The sequence below is a fragment of the Linepithema humile genome, chromosome 6, assembly GCF_040581485.1.
Source record: "Linepithema humile isolate Giens D197 chromosome 6, Lhum_UNIL_v1.0, whole genome shotgun sequence".
NCBI classification, from domain to species: domain Eukaryota; kingdom Metazoa; phylum Arthropoda; class Insecta; order Hymenoptera; family Formicidae; genus Linepithema; species Linepithema humile.
Window position 1 is genome coordinate 29,287,714 of NC_090133.1, and position 19,749 is coordinate 29,307,462.

Here is a 19,749-nt window from a genome sequence, read left to right on the forward strand (position 1 = left end):
CTGAATCTAAAAGCGGAAAGCAAATGAAAAAAAGAGGGAGAAGAAGAAAAACGGGAACCAGGGCGGAAAAAAGGGAGGGAAAAGCGGGTAGACAGACGTATGAGCGGAAAGCGGAAGCGACCGAGCTCTGCTCAATGAAAGAGCTCTATCCTCGCGACCGGGGCAGTCCATTGAAGGTTACACAGAATATTCGCATTGTGTATGCGAAGCCCTTTAATGCGAAGCCCTTTAATGCGAAACCCTTTTTGTCCTCTTTTCTTTGCCTTCTTCAATCAAATAATACAATCCAAATCAAGATTCGAGGCCTTTTCGCGTAACTTTAAGTAAACGAGATTTTATAAGCGCCTATATATATTTGCAATTTCACTTGAATTAGATAGTTTTACTTTCTGTAGCAAAACGAGTTTTTATTATTAATAATTCAATCCGTTCAAATCGTTAGTTAATTATTTATTGGAATAACAAAACTACACTCCTCCGGTTCATGACAAAGTTTGCTCTAATAAAATTTTAATTATGAAGATATATGATCAGAATTGTGTGTGCCATGTCGAGCTTCACTTCAAAGATCATCTATCAAAGAGAAAAAAGAAGAGAGACAAAGACTATATTAAACATTTTATTGCGCTCATCCGTCACTCAATTTTTGTAGAAAATTAATTTTTTTACAGGAAAATGAAAAAAATTATGATTCATAAAACCCGAAGATTTTCTGCTTAAATCGAAAGACTGAAAATCCTTTCTTAGAGTCCAAAGGCTCTAGGCCAAAATCGGAAAAATCCGCAATTCTATAAGCTTTGATGTTTTTCTTTATTCACGGCCATTTTGCCCCGCGTTCATTTTTCTTCGTTATCTTTGTTATCTACGAGGGTCATCGTAATAAAACGAAAAAAGAACGTATACAAAATGTGTTAGAAATGAAAAAGTAGCGATAAATGACAATTACCTCGACATTAAAAAAAATTGATTCCAAATTAAAAAATCTTACATTACAAATTACAACTGCTAAATTATTATTATAGGTCATCAATGTAGTAAAAATCACAGTATAATGTTTCGTTAATGCTAAAAATAGGATGGATACGTAAATCGAAGCGTTCGTAAGCGATCGCGTTCCTGCTCATTTAACGATTACGTGAGTTTCGAGTTTTTCCGGTTAATCATCGATTATTCCGCGCTTAAATAAGACGTACGTCGAAAAATATTCTGTTTCCTGCGGCGTGCTCACCGGAAACCGGATATGACGTCCGGTCTCAGTAAAATAAAAAAAGCATCTATTTTTCAGCAAGGTAAATTAATGTAAGTGGCATTTGAGCGACACTTAGAAAGCTATAGTTTTTTTTTCAATCAAGATCGGTCTTTTGCTACAAAAATAAAAATCTATGTAGAATAATGTATCTCATTTGGCACATTAAACTTTGATTAAATAAATATCTTACGACACATATTTTGCTTCATAAAATGTAACTTTTGTGTAAGAAATAGATTTCCGATGCATATGAGAACCGAGCTCTCATGCATTTATCGCGTATCCGACCGAAAACGGATATGACGTGTTACTTGGTCGATTAAATTCATTAAGAAAAAGTTTCATCTTTTCCTACTGTCGGATTCGATTAGATAGACTACTAATAATGATATTACGCCGTTTGTGCCGCATGTACAATGTCGATACGTGCTATCAGTGAGAAAAAAATATTAGAAAACAAATCGAGCCTTTTCTAAAACCAATGTGCGATAATTCGAGAACTCGAAAATCAGTGACGCTTAAATATTTCTTATCAGAGAATGATTAACTTTAGTTATATGATGCATGCACTTATCGTTGAAACTGCATCCCTGCATCCTGAGTAAATAAGATAATGTCGTTAATAACGTGTCCTTCGTACTTGACAGTCAAAATGCGGCGAAGTAATTTCCCAAAATAGTTTCGACAGCGAAAAAGATTGTTGCGGTTGCAAATTATTTTTAGCGTGTTCAAAATTGTCTCCGCGAGAGTGAATTTTGTAGAATATTTATTGAATCAAAGTTCTCGGTGAACATATCTCATTCAAATCATTCTGATAATGTATCAAGTGTAGTGCAAAAAGGATGACATGAAAAAATCAAGAATGCGTGTCGTTTCTCGTTTCTCTACTGCGCGCGAAGACTTCTTCGTAAAAAAAAATTACGAATTTATTAATTAACTATAGCAAAATAAAAGAACTGACGGCGAAAAAAAAGAAATAGAGAAGGGAGAAAGATGGGGAGAGGTGGGAGAGAGAGCGTAAAAGTTTACTGCGTGCGTATCGATTGGGGACGCTGCTCGCCGACGAGACTAGCCTACATTCCATCCCCTTTCTTTACCCTTCTCGAGCGGCGCAAAGGCTGGTTTGTTTCCTTCTCTCTACACCCTCTCGCCGACCACCGAGCTCTCATTCAACGTTTCCCTCCGCTCCGCTCTTACTCCAACCTTGCACCATCGGTCTCTTTCTCCTTTCTGCTGGCTCTCCTTGTTCGATTCATCCTGTCCGACGTTTAGAGACAGCGGAGTAAAATGTAATGAAAAAAAGCAATGTAATTCCGTTCACAAAGAATCGAGAATGGTTCGTCCAGAGCGATCTCGTTACTCATATTATTCACTATTATCGACTAAAGCCCGTACCGTGCAAATTTGCATTTGAGCACGTAAAGTGCATCGTAAACACTGTACATAAACGTTTCACCGACTGATGTGGCTGAGAAAAACGAATGTGAGCGTTACGAGCAATGCAGCAAAGTACATAGCAACAGTGGAGAAAAGAAAATAATTATCGAAATAATATATAAAAAAAACTAACTAGAATATGCATAATACATATTGCATTGTGCAAAACAATTTATATTTTTAATTGATATTTGTAACAAATGTATTCCGAATATTTAATTCACAATTGTAATTACTGCTACGTTAAATGAGAACGTATCGATCGAAAAAGTTAAAGTTAAAGTTAAAGCAAAAAGTTAAAGAGGAGAGGTAAATCATGATTCAAATCAGAGACATATTCTACCATTTTTAAACACAAAGAGAAATATTTTCAGTCGGAACACCGATCCGTATTTTTGCGCAATAAAATTTTGAATTTTATCCAAATGTGACATTTCTGTCGAACAAGCAAGATTATGTCGATGTTGCATAATTTTGTACTTTTAACGACAGGTCTAACGGTCCTCGGTTATTCCAGTGTTAAAACTCTGCAATGTACCGCGACAGCAATAAAATTATTTCTCCATAATTATCGAAAAGTTTGCAACCGAGTTCGAATCGGACGCGTAATAGAGAATTTTCTGTTTTCATATCTCGAACTTTTCGCTTGGAACTTGAAGATTGTGCCTTCGACCGGAAAATCTGTTATCACACGCCTGTGTTTCAAGTCGACGATAATTTACGATAATCGCGGACGAATATTATTTTTTCCTAATCACCGTGTAATCGTCATCTCACCGATATCGCTGGGTGCCGCGGCGCGGTATATGCAAGGGTGGCCACGTACCACCCCGCCACAGAGGGTGGGCAGGGTGGATCGACGGGGGTCGGTGGTGGATCGTATCCGTGTCACGAATGCGCGCGTCTGCTGCACTCCACCGCCCCGTCTCTCCAACCCCCCCCGTTCACGGCCAGCAGCAAAAGAGGTGAATGCAGTTGGCCGTCATTTCGCAATCCGTTCAGACGCCATTCAGATGCGTCCGACGCGGGTCCTCCGATTCGACGCAGTCGCACGATTCATCTGCGTAACTACCCCATCGTCCGCCCCGGTATCGATGTGCGCAGGGTGATGCCGGCGATCGCGACAACGTCTTAACAACACGTGACAAGGCGCCGCGAAGGGAGGGAAAAGATCGTCTCCTCGCTCGTGTCCCCGGCAAGGTACGTGATAACCAGGACGAATGAGAGCAATTCCCATCTTTCGATATTATCGCCCAAAATCATTGTTAGTATAAGTCTCTATTTACATGTAACTTAACTACGTACGATCCATTCACATTTTAGTATAAATCTTTAGTATAAGTCTTATGTGAAACATAAAAAGCTATGTCGAAGTCCGTATCGAATAAGCTCTTTGATAAATGGATTCGCATGCGTCAAATGCGAACAATTTTCACGTTACATCTTCCGCGTGAAGATATGAATTTAAAGACCAAGATCAACGTGAATCGTGTTATTTACGTCGATTATGTTGATGTAAAGCACACCTGTATCGATAACTTACTATCATAAGAAACATATCTTTGATTTCAATATTTTCTTTCAGTATCCAACAGTATTCAACAATAATACATGTTGCAAACTGTATATGATTGTAGGTATAGATAACTGAGCTCTGAAAACTAAGAATTGATTCGACAGCATGGTAGTCCTCGTGTATAGAAACGCGCGTAACTAAACGTCTATAGACGTTTATTAAAATAAAGACGTTATTTTAGTTAAGGATAGACGTTATTCTTCTTAAGGATCACATTTTTATGATTTTTATGATTTTATCCTCTCCGATATAAACACACCTCATTCGTATCTATATATTTTTGTTCTTCAAATTTCTAATTTCTAATCAAATCGAGATTATTGTGAGACTCGGTGCTACAATTTTGATTCTCCGATCAACGCGCAATTTGGCCATTAGGGAAGACGGGACAAGAGCTATTTTTAATCCTGCGTAATCATTCGAGTTTCCTTCCTCCGATCAATCGTCGTAACGCAATTTCACGCAAGTGCGTGTATCTCTATCGGTGCGTGCGCCCCACGAAAGCTCTTAAGCTTTCTGCGGAAGGAGGAATGGGGACTACGTCAGTCGGCAGCACGGAGCCTGCTCTTACATTCGTGTAGGTTTCTCTACGCGTCGCGCGGATGTTGGATCTTGTTTTAATTTTCATGTGTAGAAAGTACTTTCTTTTTCATTGTTCACAACGAATCGCGAGCTCGGGGCGAAGTAATCAAATGTTTTTCTTCATTTTTAGCGATATTATTTGATCGTTAGTGAAGATGACGAGGACTATTTTTAATCCTGCGTAAATTTCCTTTCCCCGACCGGAAATTTGTCGTAATTTCACGCAAGTGCGTGTATCTCTGTGATTACTCCACGAAAGCTCCTAAACTTTTGGTAGAAGAAAAAGAATGAGAATCAAGTTTTCAGTTGACAGTGCGGAGTCCGTTCTTACTTTCATACAAGTTTTCGCATTTTGCTACCAGATGTTAAATCTTTAATTTTTGTTGAAAAAGTTTTTTCTTCATTGCTTACTCATCAATTTATTCATCAAACTCAAAACGGAATAATTTAATTTTTCTAATAGATGGAAAGATAGTTGAAATGTTCGTTTGATGAAATCTATCGACGAGAACGATGTTTGCGTCTTGAAACAATATAATCTTAATAATTAAGATCACGCAAACAGAGTCGAACATATTCAGTTCCGATATGCTGCTTATTGATTTTTTAGCTACTACAACAATGATCACCGGTTTCCATTGCCCTGCTGTGGCCATTGGTAAGTAACGTATAAAACAGCGAATTGCACACCCAAACAAAAATATTCTTCAAGTTAGAAAATTCTTCTAAATCTGATGCATATTTTCTTTTTCTATAGAGGACCAAAAGTATACGTTTCATTTCAAGAGAATTTTCCTTTCTGTTAGAGAATTTCATCTCATAATCAGATAAAGAGAAGATCTCCTAAAAAATAGTACTCATCTTCTCCAGTTAGCATAAAAAAGTATTTACTAATAACCTTTTCTTTGAAGTTTATTTGAATGAAACACTGAATGTGTTGTAATCTGTAGTAGATTTTACACAAGCAAATGTGAAAATAATACACACTCGAGGAGGACCTACGATCTCCTATGACGTAATGCTCTAATGTCTATTATATATATATATATATATTTCCTCTTTTGATATATACTTCTTTTTAGAGAAAAAGATGCTATCTGTTCTTTATGTTTTGCACGTTTGCCTCAGAAACATAATGTATTGAAAAACTAATATTGAGAGGAATTCTCTTTGCTAAAGAGAAAACTATGAGAATACACCTATAAAGAAATTTTCACTTTCATTTTAAAAATATTTTTTTGCGTGCAAAAATAGAATCGGTCGATTTGATAGAGAAATATCAAACTGATAATAAAAAGTATATATATTTCTTTGTCATTTTGGTTAATTTATTCATAAAATCGCTATAAAACCGCGCGAAAAAAAGATTCAACAAGGAAATGTAAAGATAAAACAGAAATAGTATCTGATTTATAGCGGAACGAATGTGATGTTTAAGCAAGCATGAACGGCAAATACGGACATCCGGTTACGTGAATCATCGGTGTGTTCTTGAGAAATACATGCGTAACAGATGTTCGCGAAAATATCCGCGAATATCGAAGCTATCGTATGCTTAATATCAACGAAAATATTGATATCTATGCCGATCAACTTTCTTTGAATCTTAATAACTGTAGTGATTTTTAGATAATAAAAAGCGAATATCTGCGATTTATAAAAAAAAATTTGCAACTTTTGGATCATTATTCATAAAATAATGTAATATAAATAATAAAATATTGTACTAATCGAATATAGACACAAGATTGCATGCGAAAATTCTATCTTACTATAGTATATATAGTAATTTATAGTAATTCTACTAACGCGAATTAATTTGCGAGAAAGTTCGCCAGATGTTTGAAAATAAAATTTACTCTCTCTCTCTCTCTCTCTATTATCCTCAAAATTAGTGCTTGTTCAACAAAATATGTTTTAGATTCAAATTACAAGAGTTTCAAAAGTGACGTCTTGTAGATATAACAGTACAATTTTCTTCTAGGACTCGTTTCTTGAAAGATTTAAATAACACCTGTAATTTTTTATCGAAATTGTATAAACAAAATTATATTACAAGCATTTTTTTTCCATCTAGATTTATAATCTGTATATAAGTAAATCCAATAATCTATAAAATGTAGGATTTTTTGAGATCAAATTTTAATAAATGCTTATGATATTTCGCGAGAATTCTTCAATGCGGAAATTTGAAGGCCAAGTTCCGATTCGTTAAAAAGGATAGAAATAATTCAAATTTAAGAACAAGTCCATACAACACAGAATATTTTAGCTAATTTAATAATATTGCATCTTACAAATTTAGCCTTCTAAATTTAGATTTTCTCTTTTCAGTCGCTCACAACTTATCAGTTCTTCAATATTTTTTGCTAAGAAAAAAATCATTTCTAAATTAATCAAAGAATCTGTTGTTATAAAATGCGCGGAAATATTTTTCTGCAATATTTTTGTAATCATTCTGTGCTGTATGAGAAGTTGTCACCCATAAATTGTGCATCTCGAAACAAAGTAATCTCGAGATCTAAAGTATTTGAATAACCATTAGTTTTATGAATAGATGCATGGAAAGATGAAAATGAGTCATCACAAATGTATTATCACAAATTGGAGAACGACTTAATTAATTCGAAAAGATGACAATGACAATTTAAGCGATGCCAGACAACGATCCTTATTTCATTTACTTTTCATCATATCGGTAATAAGCGTGGCTCACGACAAAATTCGTAGGACAAACAGCTCGCCGCATATTCGCTGGCATATTGAATAAACGTAAAACTCATTAATCGCACGTGCTTCGTTTTCATTCACGCCGACTCCCTCCCGTTGAGCAACGCACGCGGCACGTTTGCATCGCGGTCGGTCGGCACCAATGAGCTATATAACATACTGGAGTGAGCCTTGAAGGAGTGGGGATGGTCTACTGTGAAACAGAGAGAACTATATTGTACGAGGACGTCTTCTCTCGGTCTGTCTTCGTTTTTAATATCCCCCACCATACACGATAGTAAATGTGGAAGAAAGACAAACGTCCCCGCCAACTATTGCTATCCTGGAGCCGCAAACTACACATTGATTCTTATGGGAAAAGCTCACTCCAGTATGTTATTTAGCTCAATGGCCGGCTACCGATGGGCTATCGCTGTTTCTATTGGTCGACATTTCACTCCTGCGTACTACACGCGAGAGATTGAGAAGAGCCCATGCAGTCGCGAGAAATCCTACAATTGGAGCGGAAGTGCGAGTCGAGATATTGAAGCGTCTCCTTCTTGGACAATTTTGACGGAAGGAATTTGCGCGAGCGAGCTTGGCCCGATTACGGCTCCGTTGCAATATGGTCGTGTTATCGTACGCGCGACCGCCGTTTCCGAACCATCGTACACGTGGATCGCACATCGCCGTCAATCACACGGCGTTCGCGATACTGATGTACACGCTGTTGGCGAAAGGTATCGACGAAACAAGGCTGCGTCGAGAAGCGTGGAGCCTTCTCTCTCTCACTCCTGCGAACATTATTGTCGTCGACCGGAAAACAGGATGTGATTCATTTTCGCGATGTTCCGACTTCGACATAGTGTGTGCTAATTAGGCCCTGTCTCTCTTGTCTCTGTGTGTGTATATGTGTGTACGCACGTATGTGTATTATATGTAACGTCTCTATATAACGTGTGCTGCGATTTGCGGTTAACAAATGACAAATCCGGACGATTTCGCAGTCCTATGTCCTATCTCTCCATTCTCATTCCCTCACTCGTTGCATTTGCCTTTCCTCCCGCTTTACAATTTCCTCCTTGTCCCGTTCATACGAATTAAACGAGTTGTTTATTTCCTGTTCAACGATATATCACACTCTCCCGTTGTACGTTACGTCGTACGTTACATTCTCGCAGCAAATTCTTGTTGAAAATAGCAATAATATAGATAATTACAAAATTTTGCATAATTACGACGCTTATAGTACTTAAGTACCACTAAATTTCTAAATTGCATTGTATAATTTTATGTACTATTTTTATTACAGATGATAGGAGGGTTTCCTTGACTCATCACTATGCCAATGATATAAATTATTACGATGAAACAATTAACAGCGAAAATATAAATCTGCTGGAAAAATTTTATTTAATTACCGAACGGAAGTGGCATAAGGACACAGTGGTGTTCATTTCCTTATTGCCATTTACAAAGGGAATGCCTGCGAGATCTCATCACAAGTAAGATCTTAAAATTTTATTCACATTTAATCGTTTTTACCTAGTAATGTATTTTTTTTTTCAAGGAAATATTAAGATCTGATCATCATGTCAAATTTTGTTCGATGTAGGATCCAACAGTCCGTGACGGGACTGGATGATGTTGGAATGGATCTCCAAATGGCTCAGCTTAGTAGTCAAACAGACAAGGAGGTGCATACTAGGACGACTTTATCATGGCTAGACTGGCAATTGCCTTTCTTTGTAACGCTTTGTGCCATCGCTGGCACTATCTTTTTTACATTTTTAGTAAGTATCATATTTCTTTGTATATGTTGCCAGAAACATGGAAAATTCATTTTCTTCTCTTTGGAAGACAAGTAACTATTTCGAAGGGTGTAACTTCACAAATCTCTGAAATATGAGAAACTTATTTTATCTTTGAATCATTCATGTGTGATTGTAAATTAACGAGCCAATTTCTTACAGATCTTGTTATGGCTGCGGAAACAAATGTCGCGTGAAAAAGATAGCGAAGATGGTGATCGGCATGGCCTGGTAGAGGAAGGTGCCATTTGTCAGTCGGACAAGTTAACCAAAGACGTGAAAGAATCTGTGGAAGCCAAATGGGTTCACGAAGCACTCACGAAGCCGCCTGCATCTACGCACTCTATACGATCAATTCCTCAAACATCAGGTTTACCGGAGGTAATCACAGAAATCTAACGATGAGACGAGAAACATTAAATAATTGCAATGAAAGTAATGTTTATATTTTATAACTTTTATTTTTAATTGAATAGGTAATGTCCCTGGCGACACCTGAACGTAGACCGGAAGCGATACGTATAAAGGCGAAGGGATTGCTGGAACGGCGTGGGTCAAGCACGAGTTTAACCATAGAATTAGCACAAGCTCCCGAGAGTCCACCACATGTGGTCACACCTACACGAGAATGTACAGCGGAGGAATTCTTACTCAGCGCAGGAAACGTGCTGTCGAGAGCTCAGCTTAAAAGAGCTGTTAATAATCCGACAGCGTTGCACAAGGAGTTTTGGGAAGTGCCGTTAAATCTACCGGAGAAAGTGGAAATTAGCGGCTCAGGAGTGAAGAACCGATACTGTACTGTTTTGCCGAATCCGCAATCGAGAGTAATTCTACCAGGTTCTTCCGATGATCCTCTCACAGGCTACATAAATGCTAATCATATTCGAGTACGTAAGCAGTAAGATTATATGATAGTTAAGATTGATGTATCACGTAAACACCTTTTATTTAGCAAATCTAATTAGCGGCTGTAACTGATTAACAAAAATTACAGGGATACGACGGCGAGGATGGTAGATACATCGCGACGCAAGGACCATTAGCTCACACGGTAGCAGATTTCTGGAAAATGATTTGGGCGGAAAGAGTTCCTGTAGTTGTTATGATAACCAGACTACACGAAGCATCTAAAACGAAATGCGATGCGTACTTTCCCTTTGACATGAATAGTCGCATACAAGCTGGACCGTTTACCGTAATCGTCAACTATGTCGACACGAGGGACGGGTATACCGTCAGAACTATGGAGATCAGGCACGAGGAAGAAAGACGACATTTGCAGCACTACTGGTATAATTACCGAACTACTTATTTGCCAATAACAACAAAGCTACAAAATTTCTATAGCTTCTTGTTATCACAAATGCCTTAACGTATAAAATTGTATCAATTAAAAATGTAGATTCATCTTTCTATTAGAGATCGTATTTAGATATTTACGATTTACTTTACAATTCAGAACGGTCTGTCTGACAGAAATGTGTGAAATATTAATAAGCGTAAGATTAGAAAATAAATGAATTAATTAGTGGAAATATAATTTTAAACTAGATTAATATGTAGATTAATATGTGAATATCTATAGATGCATTCTAAGTTGGTGCACAACTTAATGTTGAGACATTAAGTTTAAATTTTAAAATGTATCGATAAGGTACGATTCATGGCCAGACCACGCCGTACCTCAAGCCGCGGATGCACTTGTCAGTATGGCCGCGGAGGTAAACTCTTTGCCAGGACCAGTGGTCGTCCACTGCAGCGCGGGTATAGGACGAACTGGATGTTTCATAGCATTAGCGATAGGAATGATTCAACTTGTCAGGGATGGAAATGTCGACGTATTGGGTATTCTGTGTCAGATGAGGTAAGCCACAGCTTTAGATTTAAATTTGCGTAATTTTATACAAATGACTGGATAATTATACGGATGTATAATTATCTTTGTGATATATTCTAGATACGACAGAGGAGGAATGGTACAAACGGCTGAACAATACGAGTTTGTTCATCGTGCACTTTATCTTTTCGAGCAGACGCTAGACAGCAAATCGTCGACGTCGAATGATTGAACGGATTTTATTCTAGGAAACTATCTTTTTCTCTCTTGAAAGAGGACTTGTTGCCTATGAGAGTGTCACTTCGCTCAAGATGTGCATGCGTATCTGCCGCAAAAGCGATAACTTCTAATGAATCTCAATCTCAGCCCGTGAACCGGCGCTCCTCATCTTTATCTCAACATTCAGACGAGTCAAAACTCGTTTAATAAGCTGCCATTTACTACTGCCATGACAAATCGTTGACAATTAATATCAATCACAAAGCTAAAAAGGAAAAGAAATCGGGTTTCACCGCGTTGGAGTGCATTTTCTAGGCAGGTGCTTTCTAAAACTGAAGAATTACGAATAGCTAACGGAGAGACCGTTTACGTTTATAATGACGCGCGATATGAATCGATATGTATGTCTAAGTCGAGATCGGATTATTTTATATAAGTTACGAAAAGAGTTATAAAAAGATAAAACTTTAGACACAGTGATTTAAGTGTATTCGCGATTCGTAAAACATTTATATTATCTATTTGAAGATCAGTTTCTAAACTTGGAAAATTTAATTAATCATACATTCCTCGTGTGTTATAAAATAGCTAATAAGTTCGGATAAAATTTCAAACAAAATGTATAGAAACACTTTCGCGACTGTAACAACTGTAATAACAATATTCTTCGCTATAGCGTCGTGTGATCCATGACGGAGTAGACATATATGACAAAATTTACTGAACTATTCCAGGTGCTAAAGCTGTGTAAGAATGTGTTAGAGCTAAAATTAATCGTAATTTCTTGGAAATTAATGGAATGTAGTTAAATGTGAAATCATGACACGCGAATAACAATAATTTGAAATAATTATTAATTTATGGGACCCAAAATCGAGTAGATATTATTCTATTTCCAGTTCCTATTTAATTTTTTTCAAATATCCTTCTGTAATTTTTACTTTTATTTAATTTATCGACTAAGACTGAACACGGATAGTACAATATAACTGGAAAAAAAATTATATATATAATTGCTAATTTATATTTTAATTAAGAATTAATTTCCAATGGTTTTTATTTGAATGAATTAATAGGAATTAATAGGAAATCAACATGAATCTGAATTATTAGTGCGAATTTGCATGACAATAAATAATTATCTCATCATTAATGTTATGTTATCTGAATAAATATATTTGATTTGACTGTTATATTTGTTAGGCTATTTATTAGCTAAACTAGTGTAATAATACCAAAGTTCTCGATAGTGCCAGCTCGAATAATATTTTAAATCTAAATCCAATAGCATATATTATATGCATTTTGAGATCTTTTAGTGACTAGCGACTCTTTTTACGTGGTCCAACTGGATCATCTTGATTTGTTCTCGATAAATTGAAATCTAACAGCTAAACAGGACAAGATGTATCTGGCTTTGGTGTGTACACGAAAAATATAAAATAGGCTCGTATGTGTACTGTAAAGAAAGTGAAGCCCTTCGATATAGATAATCCATATCGCTTGTTATTCACTTAAATTATTGGCACAATGCCTGGAAAAGCATACGTATGTATACAAGTAAGTATACGAGTATACATATGTGTATATATTATGTATGTACATAAATTGTACAGAGAGAAAATTCTATTTAAGAGAATATGTATTTGTGTAAGACAAAGTATATTATTTATGAATGCGCAAAGCCGCAAGTGACTTAGCATAGATGTATGTGAAAGTAATTAATAGGCGATGGTAATAACAATAATAACATAACAATAATTTAGCAACCCTTTGGTGTTCAATTGTACTTATGTGATGTAATAAATGTTTATAGTATCCACAAACCTGTATCAAATTTTTAGCATTGTATCTTTATCATTTTCTTAATATAGTAATTACATTTGTGAAAAAATGCATGAATTTTCTTTTTATATAAATATCTCGTTAACAAATATATATTGTAAATTATAATATACATAGTATATTGTTATTATTTATTAATTAATATTTTAGTTTTTCTCTCTATATCTAACAAGAAATATGTTTTTCAGATCTCACTTTGTGGCTTATTCCAAAAATAAGTTAAAGTTTATCAGACAATTGGTTGTAAAAAGACCTTATAGCTAAACAAATATGATACAAGATATCGTTTACATATTTATATTGGTTTACGCTGCTTACATCAATGCAAGCAAATTTGAAACTACATTGTCGCATAAATTAAAATGCAAGTAAGTCAACACTTACCGATTCATGAAGCGCAGCAGCGGAGTTGTATCTGCAACTTAATCTGCAAATATATTCAAATTATTAATCCAAAAGAATTAATGTTGTAAAAACAATTATATATTTTTTTAATTTTATTTTATTTATTATTACATATAACAGATAGTATTAGTATATATTTATATATTTTGCAAGAGAAACGAATAATATACAAATAATAAATTACCTCACGGTTGTTCCGCCGTCGCCCGATACTCCCCGGGTCTCCTCCTCCTCTCTTGCTGCACCGTAGTTGCTACTCAGAGGCACTCACAAAAACACACACACACACACACATCGCGTACACTAATTGTGGAATACAACAATCGCGCGAAACTTTTTACGACACTTCCGATATTGAATGTATTTCCGACTCGTATTTTATCGCATTGCGCGCGATACTTTACACGACACTTTCAATATACTTTTTATAACAATATAGCGCATCACTTTGCTCAGCACTTTCGACGCGAACTTTATATTGACATAGCGATCGCACGACACTTTGTAGAGCACTCCCGATATTAATCGTGAACTCGACAAACGTCATAAAACATTACAATAAAGAAAATAATTGCGCTTAAAATAACGAACACACGGAGCTACGATCAGGCGCCAGAGAACCGAGAGGGCAGAGAGGGCGACCGCCTACCCCGAGATAATTCAGGGAAGGAGCTACGCCCCTCTGAATTTTTCAGTTTTGTTCAGGTGTTTCATGAAAATATTAAGCATCAAATATTTACATCAAAGGTGGAAAAATAGGTTATTTTTCTTTTTTTTCATTTTTTTTTTTTTTTTTTTACTATTTACTCGTTCAATTGAAGTACACTATATAACGAAGAAAATTAAGCGCATTAAGTTAATTAGAACCAAAAATCTGTGCATATTTTTCGCACATTTATACTACTCACTGAGTGGCCTATTATATGGTGTTTGAATGGAGTTACATACATATACATATACATATTATGAATGTATACGTATTATGTATCCTCTTTATAAATTTTGCCCCCTCAGATGAAAAATACTTCCGCGGCGCCTGGCTACGATGTGTCTGTATCTCCTAGACGATGGAAAAGAGAAATTTTAAAACGTTAACTTCGCGTGCAACTCACTGCGCCATCTACTACATGATGCTATTTCAATCGTCGGTAAAAGTGCGACTGCGTAGATAAATTAAATTTCTTACTTTAGCATAGAATAATTTAATACAGACAACAAACGTTCTTCGATTTCAAGCATTCGTCACTAGAAAAAAACATGAGAAATTTTTAAAACAATCCTACAAATCATGCACGGACGACATATTTATACATGCGTAATAACGTGATGGTAACATGGATGCGCGATACTTGGGATTTAGTATGTAATATGGGATTACCGCGGCTTGAACGAGTCGCGGAACAGGCACGATCGTATCTATCTCGTTATTCACGCTGTGCGTTTTGCTCATTCCATTTTCCGTCTCATCGCGAATGCGCGCGCGTCATTTTACTCGATACTCCCGACACAGACTTTATATTGACGTTATATCGATTGCACGACACTTTGTACAGCATTCCCGATATTAATCACGCTCCGGATATTAGGCCTTCATTCGGCAAGCGTCGTAAAACGTTACAAGAAAGAAAACTTACGCTAAAAAGTACGAACACATGGAGCTATGATATGCCTGCATTTCCTAAACGATGAAGAAGAGAAGTTTTTGAAGCGCCGACTTCGCGCGTTATTTATTGCGCCATCTAACACATGATGCTCAATTGTTGATAAAAGTACGACTGTGGAGATAAATTAAATTTCCTACTTTACATAGAATAATGTAATACAGACAATAAATATTCATCAGTTTCAACTATTTACCGCTAGAGGGAAACACTATGAAAAATTTTTAAACAATTCTGCGTACCATGTACGCACGTACGAAGCTACGTACACTTGTACATGCGTAAACATGCCTCGCGCGGTGGTATCGTGGAGTGCGCGATACTTGGGATTTAGTCTGCGACACGGGATTACCGCGGCTTGAACGACTCGCGGAGCAGTCCGACTCACGGGAAGAGCGGTGAGGAATTAAATACGTCGGTCGCGTCTATGTTGTTGTTCGCTGTGTGTTCCGCTCATTCCATTTCCCGTGTCATCGCGAGTGCGCGCGCGCGCGCGTTTGTCTGGACCCGCGAAACGATCGTCCGGCGCGATGGTGCTGTATATCGATACCCGTCGTCGTAGTCGTCGGCGGCAGTAGTGGGTCGCCTGTGCGGATTGTGCGAGCGAGGAAAAGGCGAACGAGCGAGCGAAGAGGAAGTAGTGCGTAAGGAGCGAGCGCCAACACGTTACGACGAGAGACGGTTTCCCTCGAAGAAAAAGGAGGAGAAAGAAGGATCGAGAGATCGGTGCACAGGACGTCGTCGTTAAAGTGCTATGTGGGACGTCGCGACGCAGCGAGACCTCGTCGTCGCCGCGATACGAACGTCGCGGAATGGGGCCCGTTGATCGGGTCCGAAGGAGCAGCAACAGCAACGGAACTCGACCATCGACAACAACAACAACGACGGCGGCATGGACGTCATCGTGGACGGGGACGAGCAGACCCTTCAGGCGATTCTCGGTGAGTTACCTCTCTTCTCTTTGCCTCCTCCATCTCGCGTGAATATGTTTTGTTAGCGTTTTTTTGCCCGTCTCTCAAACCCGCTGTGCCGCGAAATGTCCTTTTTATTTTTTCTGTTTCGCATTATATCGAATTGCATTTGCGCAAAAATTTGTGCGATGACTCGCGGCATCTCGTTTCGAGTGCGTTTATGTGTGTGTTGTGTATGTGTGTATGTCGCGTAACGGTATTACATCTTTCTAAACGCTACTCGTTAGCAACAACAGGCGCGGATCAAACGCGATAACCACGATCGCAACGCGGTGACAGCTGCGGAATGTCGCGAATTTGACACCGACCTAACAGCGTTATCGTTTGCGGAGCCGCGCACGCCGCTGCTCGCTTACACGCCTGCTTCTCCGCGGATGTTAACCGGACGGAGCGGTGCGTTGACCTTAAACGCACACCGGATACGTGCGTTTTCGTCTTTCGAACGTGATGCAGTTGATGAGAACGGCACGCGACGCCGTTTCCGTCGTCGCGTCCACCGATGTTGGAATCGAAATCGACGGAACGCAATTCGCGGAATTCGCGTGTAAAATGCGCGACACGACGCGGCGCGTCGGTGGGGTCGCGGTCGCCAGGATCGCTATAGCGTTTTCCGCGTCGCTCCACTTGGCGAGAGAACGGCTAGCTGGTTTTGCATTGTGCATTACATTTATTTAATCGGATCTTTTAATATCTGTTGTTAAATGCGATAGTAGCATTTACTTTCATAAATTAAAGCGTCGGATGGAATTTCTTTTACATTTTGCAAGAATCGACATGGTAATAATGCTTTCTTCCAAACAATAAGTTTTGTGTTCTTCATGCGAATGAAAATGTTGGTATGAGAAACATTTCCACAATTAAATTCTAAATAGCGCGAGAACTTTGCAGTTGTAATTTTATTTTATAGCGTGGATGAAAATGTTTTGTGAAAAATAATTCCAATTTTGGGTTACAACATTGTTTGCAGATGTTTTAAATGATAATCAGCGCGATACACGTAGCGTTACATCTAAGGCAATAAAATATGTCACGAAATCTGAGATCAAGGATAAAAATACGAGGAAACTGGCGGATTTTGGTATTTGACGTGACTCATAAAGTCGTCAACGAGGAACGCGATGCTTGAGGAATCCTTATCGCAAGATATAAAGGGCTTTTTTTATATCCTTTTAGTTTTCACATTTGCATTTTAGTTATCTTCCTGCTCGCCATATCGGGATACTAAGCTTTTTTTGTTCGTTCATAACTCTGGCGAAAAACTGAAAGAAACAAACTGATTATGCAAGTAGCGGTAAACCAAGCGGAAATGCATTGTCCTATGAACAATTTAAATTTCTATACCTGAAATGCACTAAACCGATGCAAAAGATCTATCGCATTTGTAAAGTAAAATTGGTCACAAGTAAAATTGGTGACAGAATGATGATACCGAATCTTAAATTAAATCTGAAATTTTTCCCAATAAAACAGTCGCCAGTCATTGACTTGAAATTTTTTTCATCTAGAAACAAGTTTTTATACGTCTAACTAAAAACACTCCTGAGTTTTTAGAATATAGGAACGGATATTTTGATTTTAAAATATAGTTCTCTTTATAGAAAAGCGAGAGATTTTTTGCATCAATCTAATATAACTTGAAAATATTAGTGGAGTCTTCGGTATGAGGGTTAAAGGAAGGAGAGTCATCATGCCGCTTATGTGGGTACGTTTATCCTACTTTTGCCTTGACTGCGGTTCTCCCCGCCACATTCTCGCGGAAAAATCGCCATCGCATACCTGTTACGCGCTTCTCAGCTTGATGCATCGCGCCTCGAGCGCTGATCTTTTTTTTTTTTTACTTCTTTTCTCCGGACCTTGCATCTCGAGGACCTCGTTGGCCGCGATGTCCGCGATCGCGCCGATTACGGAATACAAAGTATTTGAATTAGAAAGAAAACCTTCAGAGAAGATCATTACGTATCGGCGTATCTTCTTTTCACGGATACTCATCGCGTGTTATTCCCTTCGTCGCGCACTCGTATTTCGTCGCGTGTTCCACGCTCCGAGTGCATTCACCTGTAACGAGCGCAGCGTGGCATTCCTTATGTGGGTCGGAGGTTGCGACGTAATGTCTCCTCCGATCGTCGAGATAAAGCGCCTCATCCGCAGTCGGGGACCAGTCGGAAAAACGAAACGTAATTTTCGTGTTATAATCATTCCTCCCGATCCTACAGACCGGTTAGTCACCGACGAAGGAATGATCCTTGCGGTACAGTCACGGTATCCACCGTGTTCCACATCTTAGATCTTTCATTAGTTCGCTCCTGCAGCGAGTCGTCGTTGCGTTGACGCTATCCTCAACTAGCCGTTGCCGACGATTTTCTCCCACTGTTCTCCACCGCGGACCGATAGTGAAAGTCGCGTAGTGAACGTGCTTTTCCGTTTATTCGGAATTGACGGCTTGATAATTCACGGTAACCTGCAGGCGAGACGGGCAATGTACCGCTACACACACTGTGCATTCACTTTTTCAGTCGCCTATCTATTCCGGCGACACACCGGCATTTCTTTGTACCCGCGCTTTCAGCCTCGTCGATCCTTTCATCTCTCGTCGTTGAATGTTTCTCTCTCAGATGGAATGCGTTTAGATAAGAGCGGCGTATCGTTTAATAAAATGATCGGATCGAAGTCACTCGTGGCAATTACGAGGTAACACAGAAATGAGCTAGCAATAGTAACGTGTGTTCGCGTCTATCGCATATTTGCTTTTACACAGCATGTGGTGGAACGCGTCATTGACTGGGAAAGATGTGGAACACGGTGTGATTTCATTCGTGCGTTTCAAAACATTTGATTTTTTCTTCTATAAGCAGGTATAGGTATATAAGTGCGTATATGACGAAACACGTCCGGTAACTGCATGGTGATAAATTAATTAATTCTGACCTTACACGATAACATCGCTCTATTCTTGTTACACTGCTCTGTTAACCCTCTGAAAACCGGATTTCTTCTCACGGTGGAAAAAGTTCTTTTTTTACGTATATTGCAGAATAATGAAAATTCTTTAAGAGAAAGCTCTTTTGAAAATTGCGTGCAAAATTGTTGCATTTTTGACACCGTTAATTTTATACAACATTGAGTGTTGAGAATATAAAAGATTATGTTGTTTTTGCATAGTATTATTTTATTTGTTTATCGGAATAATTCTAAAATTAGAAATGACAGTGTTACAATTTTACCTTCGCTCGATTCGCACAGTAACGAGTGGTCCGTATGTCGTAGTTTATTATGCTCGATACAATAATAGCAGGCATGAATTGCAACAAACGGTGTTGTCAGGAGAAGCAATTTACTACTTACAACTTACTACACTCCGGCCAGTCAATGCACAAAGATTTTCGCGATGTTTGCATCGAAAGCTCGACTGGCTACTTTGCGGCGCAAAATCATCAGCGATGTGCTGTT

General features: G+C 38.1%; 2 protein-coding genes and 1 long non-coding RNA gene across 20 annotated transcripts in view; 2 read left to right on the top strand and 1 right to left on the bottom strand.

The window, feature by feature from the left end:
* Positions 1–3,659: 3,659 nt before the first annotated feature.
* On the top strand, positions 3,660–13,246 carry LOC105671480 (tyrosine-protein phosphatase non-receptor type 7-like). Of its 10 annotated transcripts, none has more exons than XM_067357735.1 (8): positions 3,660–3,886; positions 8,866–9,058; positions 9,169–9,346; positions 9,527–9,745; positions 9,841–10,251; positions 10,359–10,654; positions 11,019–11,228; positions 11,322–13,246. In XM_067357735.1, exons 2-8 carry the CDS (start codon positions 9,036–9,038, stop codon positions 11,431–11,433), a joined length of 1,449 nt encoding a protein of 482 aa, XP_067213836.1. In that variant the 5' UTR covers positions 3,660–3,886; positions 8,866–9,035; the 3' UTR covers positions 11,434–13,246. The 10 variants fall into 10 exon arrangements, with proteins under 10 accessions (XP_067213836.1, XP_012221121.2, XP_012221122.1 ...); XM_012365698.2 differs by lacking the exon at positions 3,660–3,886 and adding an exon at positions 5,455–5,502; XM_012365699.2 differs by lacking the exon at positions 3,660–3,886 and adding an exon at positions 8,020–8,293.
* LOC137000610 (uncharacterized) lies at positions 12,869–14,920 on the bottom strand. Its single transcript, XR_010890886.1, has 2 exons — positions 13,855–14,920; positions 12,869–13,692 (listed from the first exon to the last, which is right to left on the bottom strand). It is a non-coding gene; the product is annotated as an uncharacterized lncRNA (long non-coding RNA).
* Positions 14,921–15,343: 423 nt separating this feature from the next.
* Positions 15,344–19,749, top strand: part of LOC105671294 (myelin regulatory factor-like protein) — a 29,246-nt gene continuing 24,840 nt past the window's right edge. For all 9 annotated transcript variants that reach the window (XM_067357701.1, XM_067357703.1, XM_067357702.1 and 6 more), the window contains exon 1: positions 15,344–16,272. In XM_067357701.1, coding sequence (XP_067213802.1) covers positions 16,224–16,272 — 49 coding nt within the window. In that variant the 5' untranslated portion in view covers positions 15,344–16,223. The remainder of the gene's footprint in view (positions 16,273–19,749) is intronic.

Bases quoted from the DNA above. Each gene is read 5' to 3' on its own strand.
- LOC105671480 (XM_012365699.2), top strand. From the start codon at position 8,179: ATGGTCGTGTTATCGTACGCGCGACCGCCGTTTCCGAACCATCGTACA. The intron at 9,059-9,168 runs GTAAGATCTTAA...TGTTCGATGTAG, and splicing joins CCTGCGAGATCTCATCACAA to GATCCAACAGTCCGTGACGG. The intron at 9,746-9,840 runs GTAATCACAGAA...TTAATTGAATAG, and splicing joins AAACATCAGGTTTACCGGAG to GTAATGTCCCTGGCGACACC.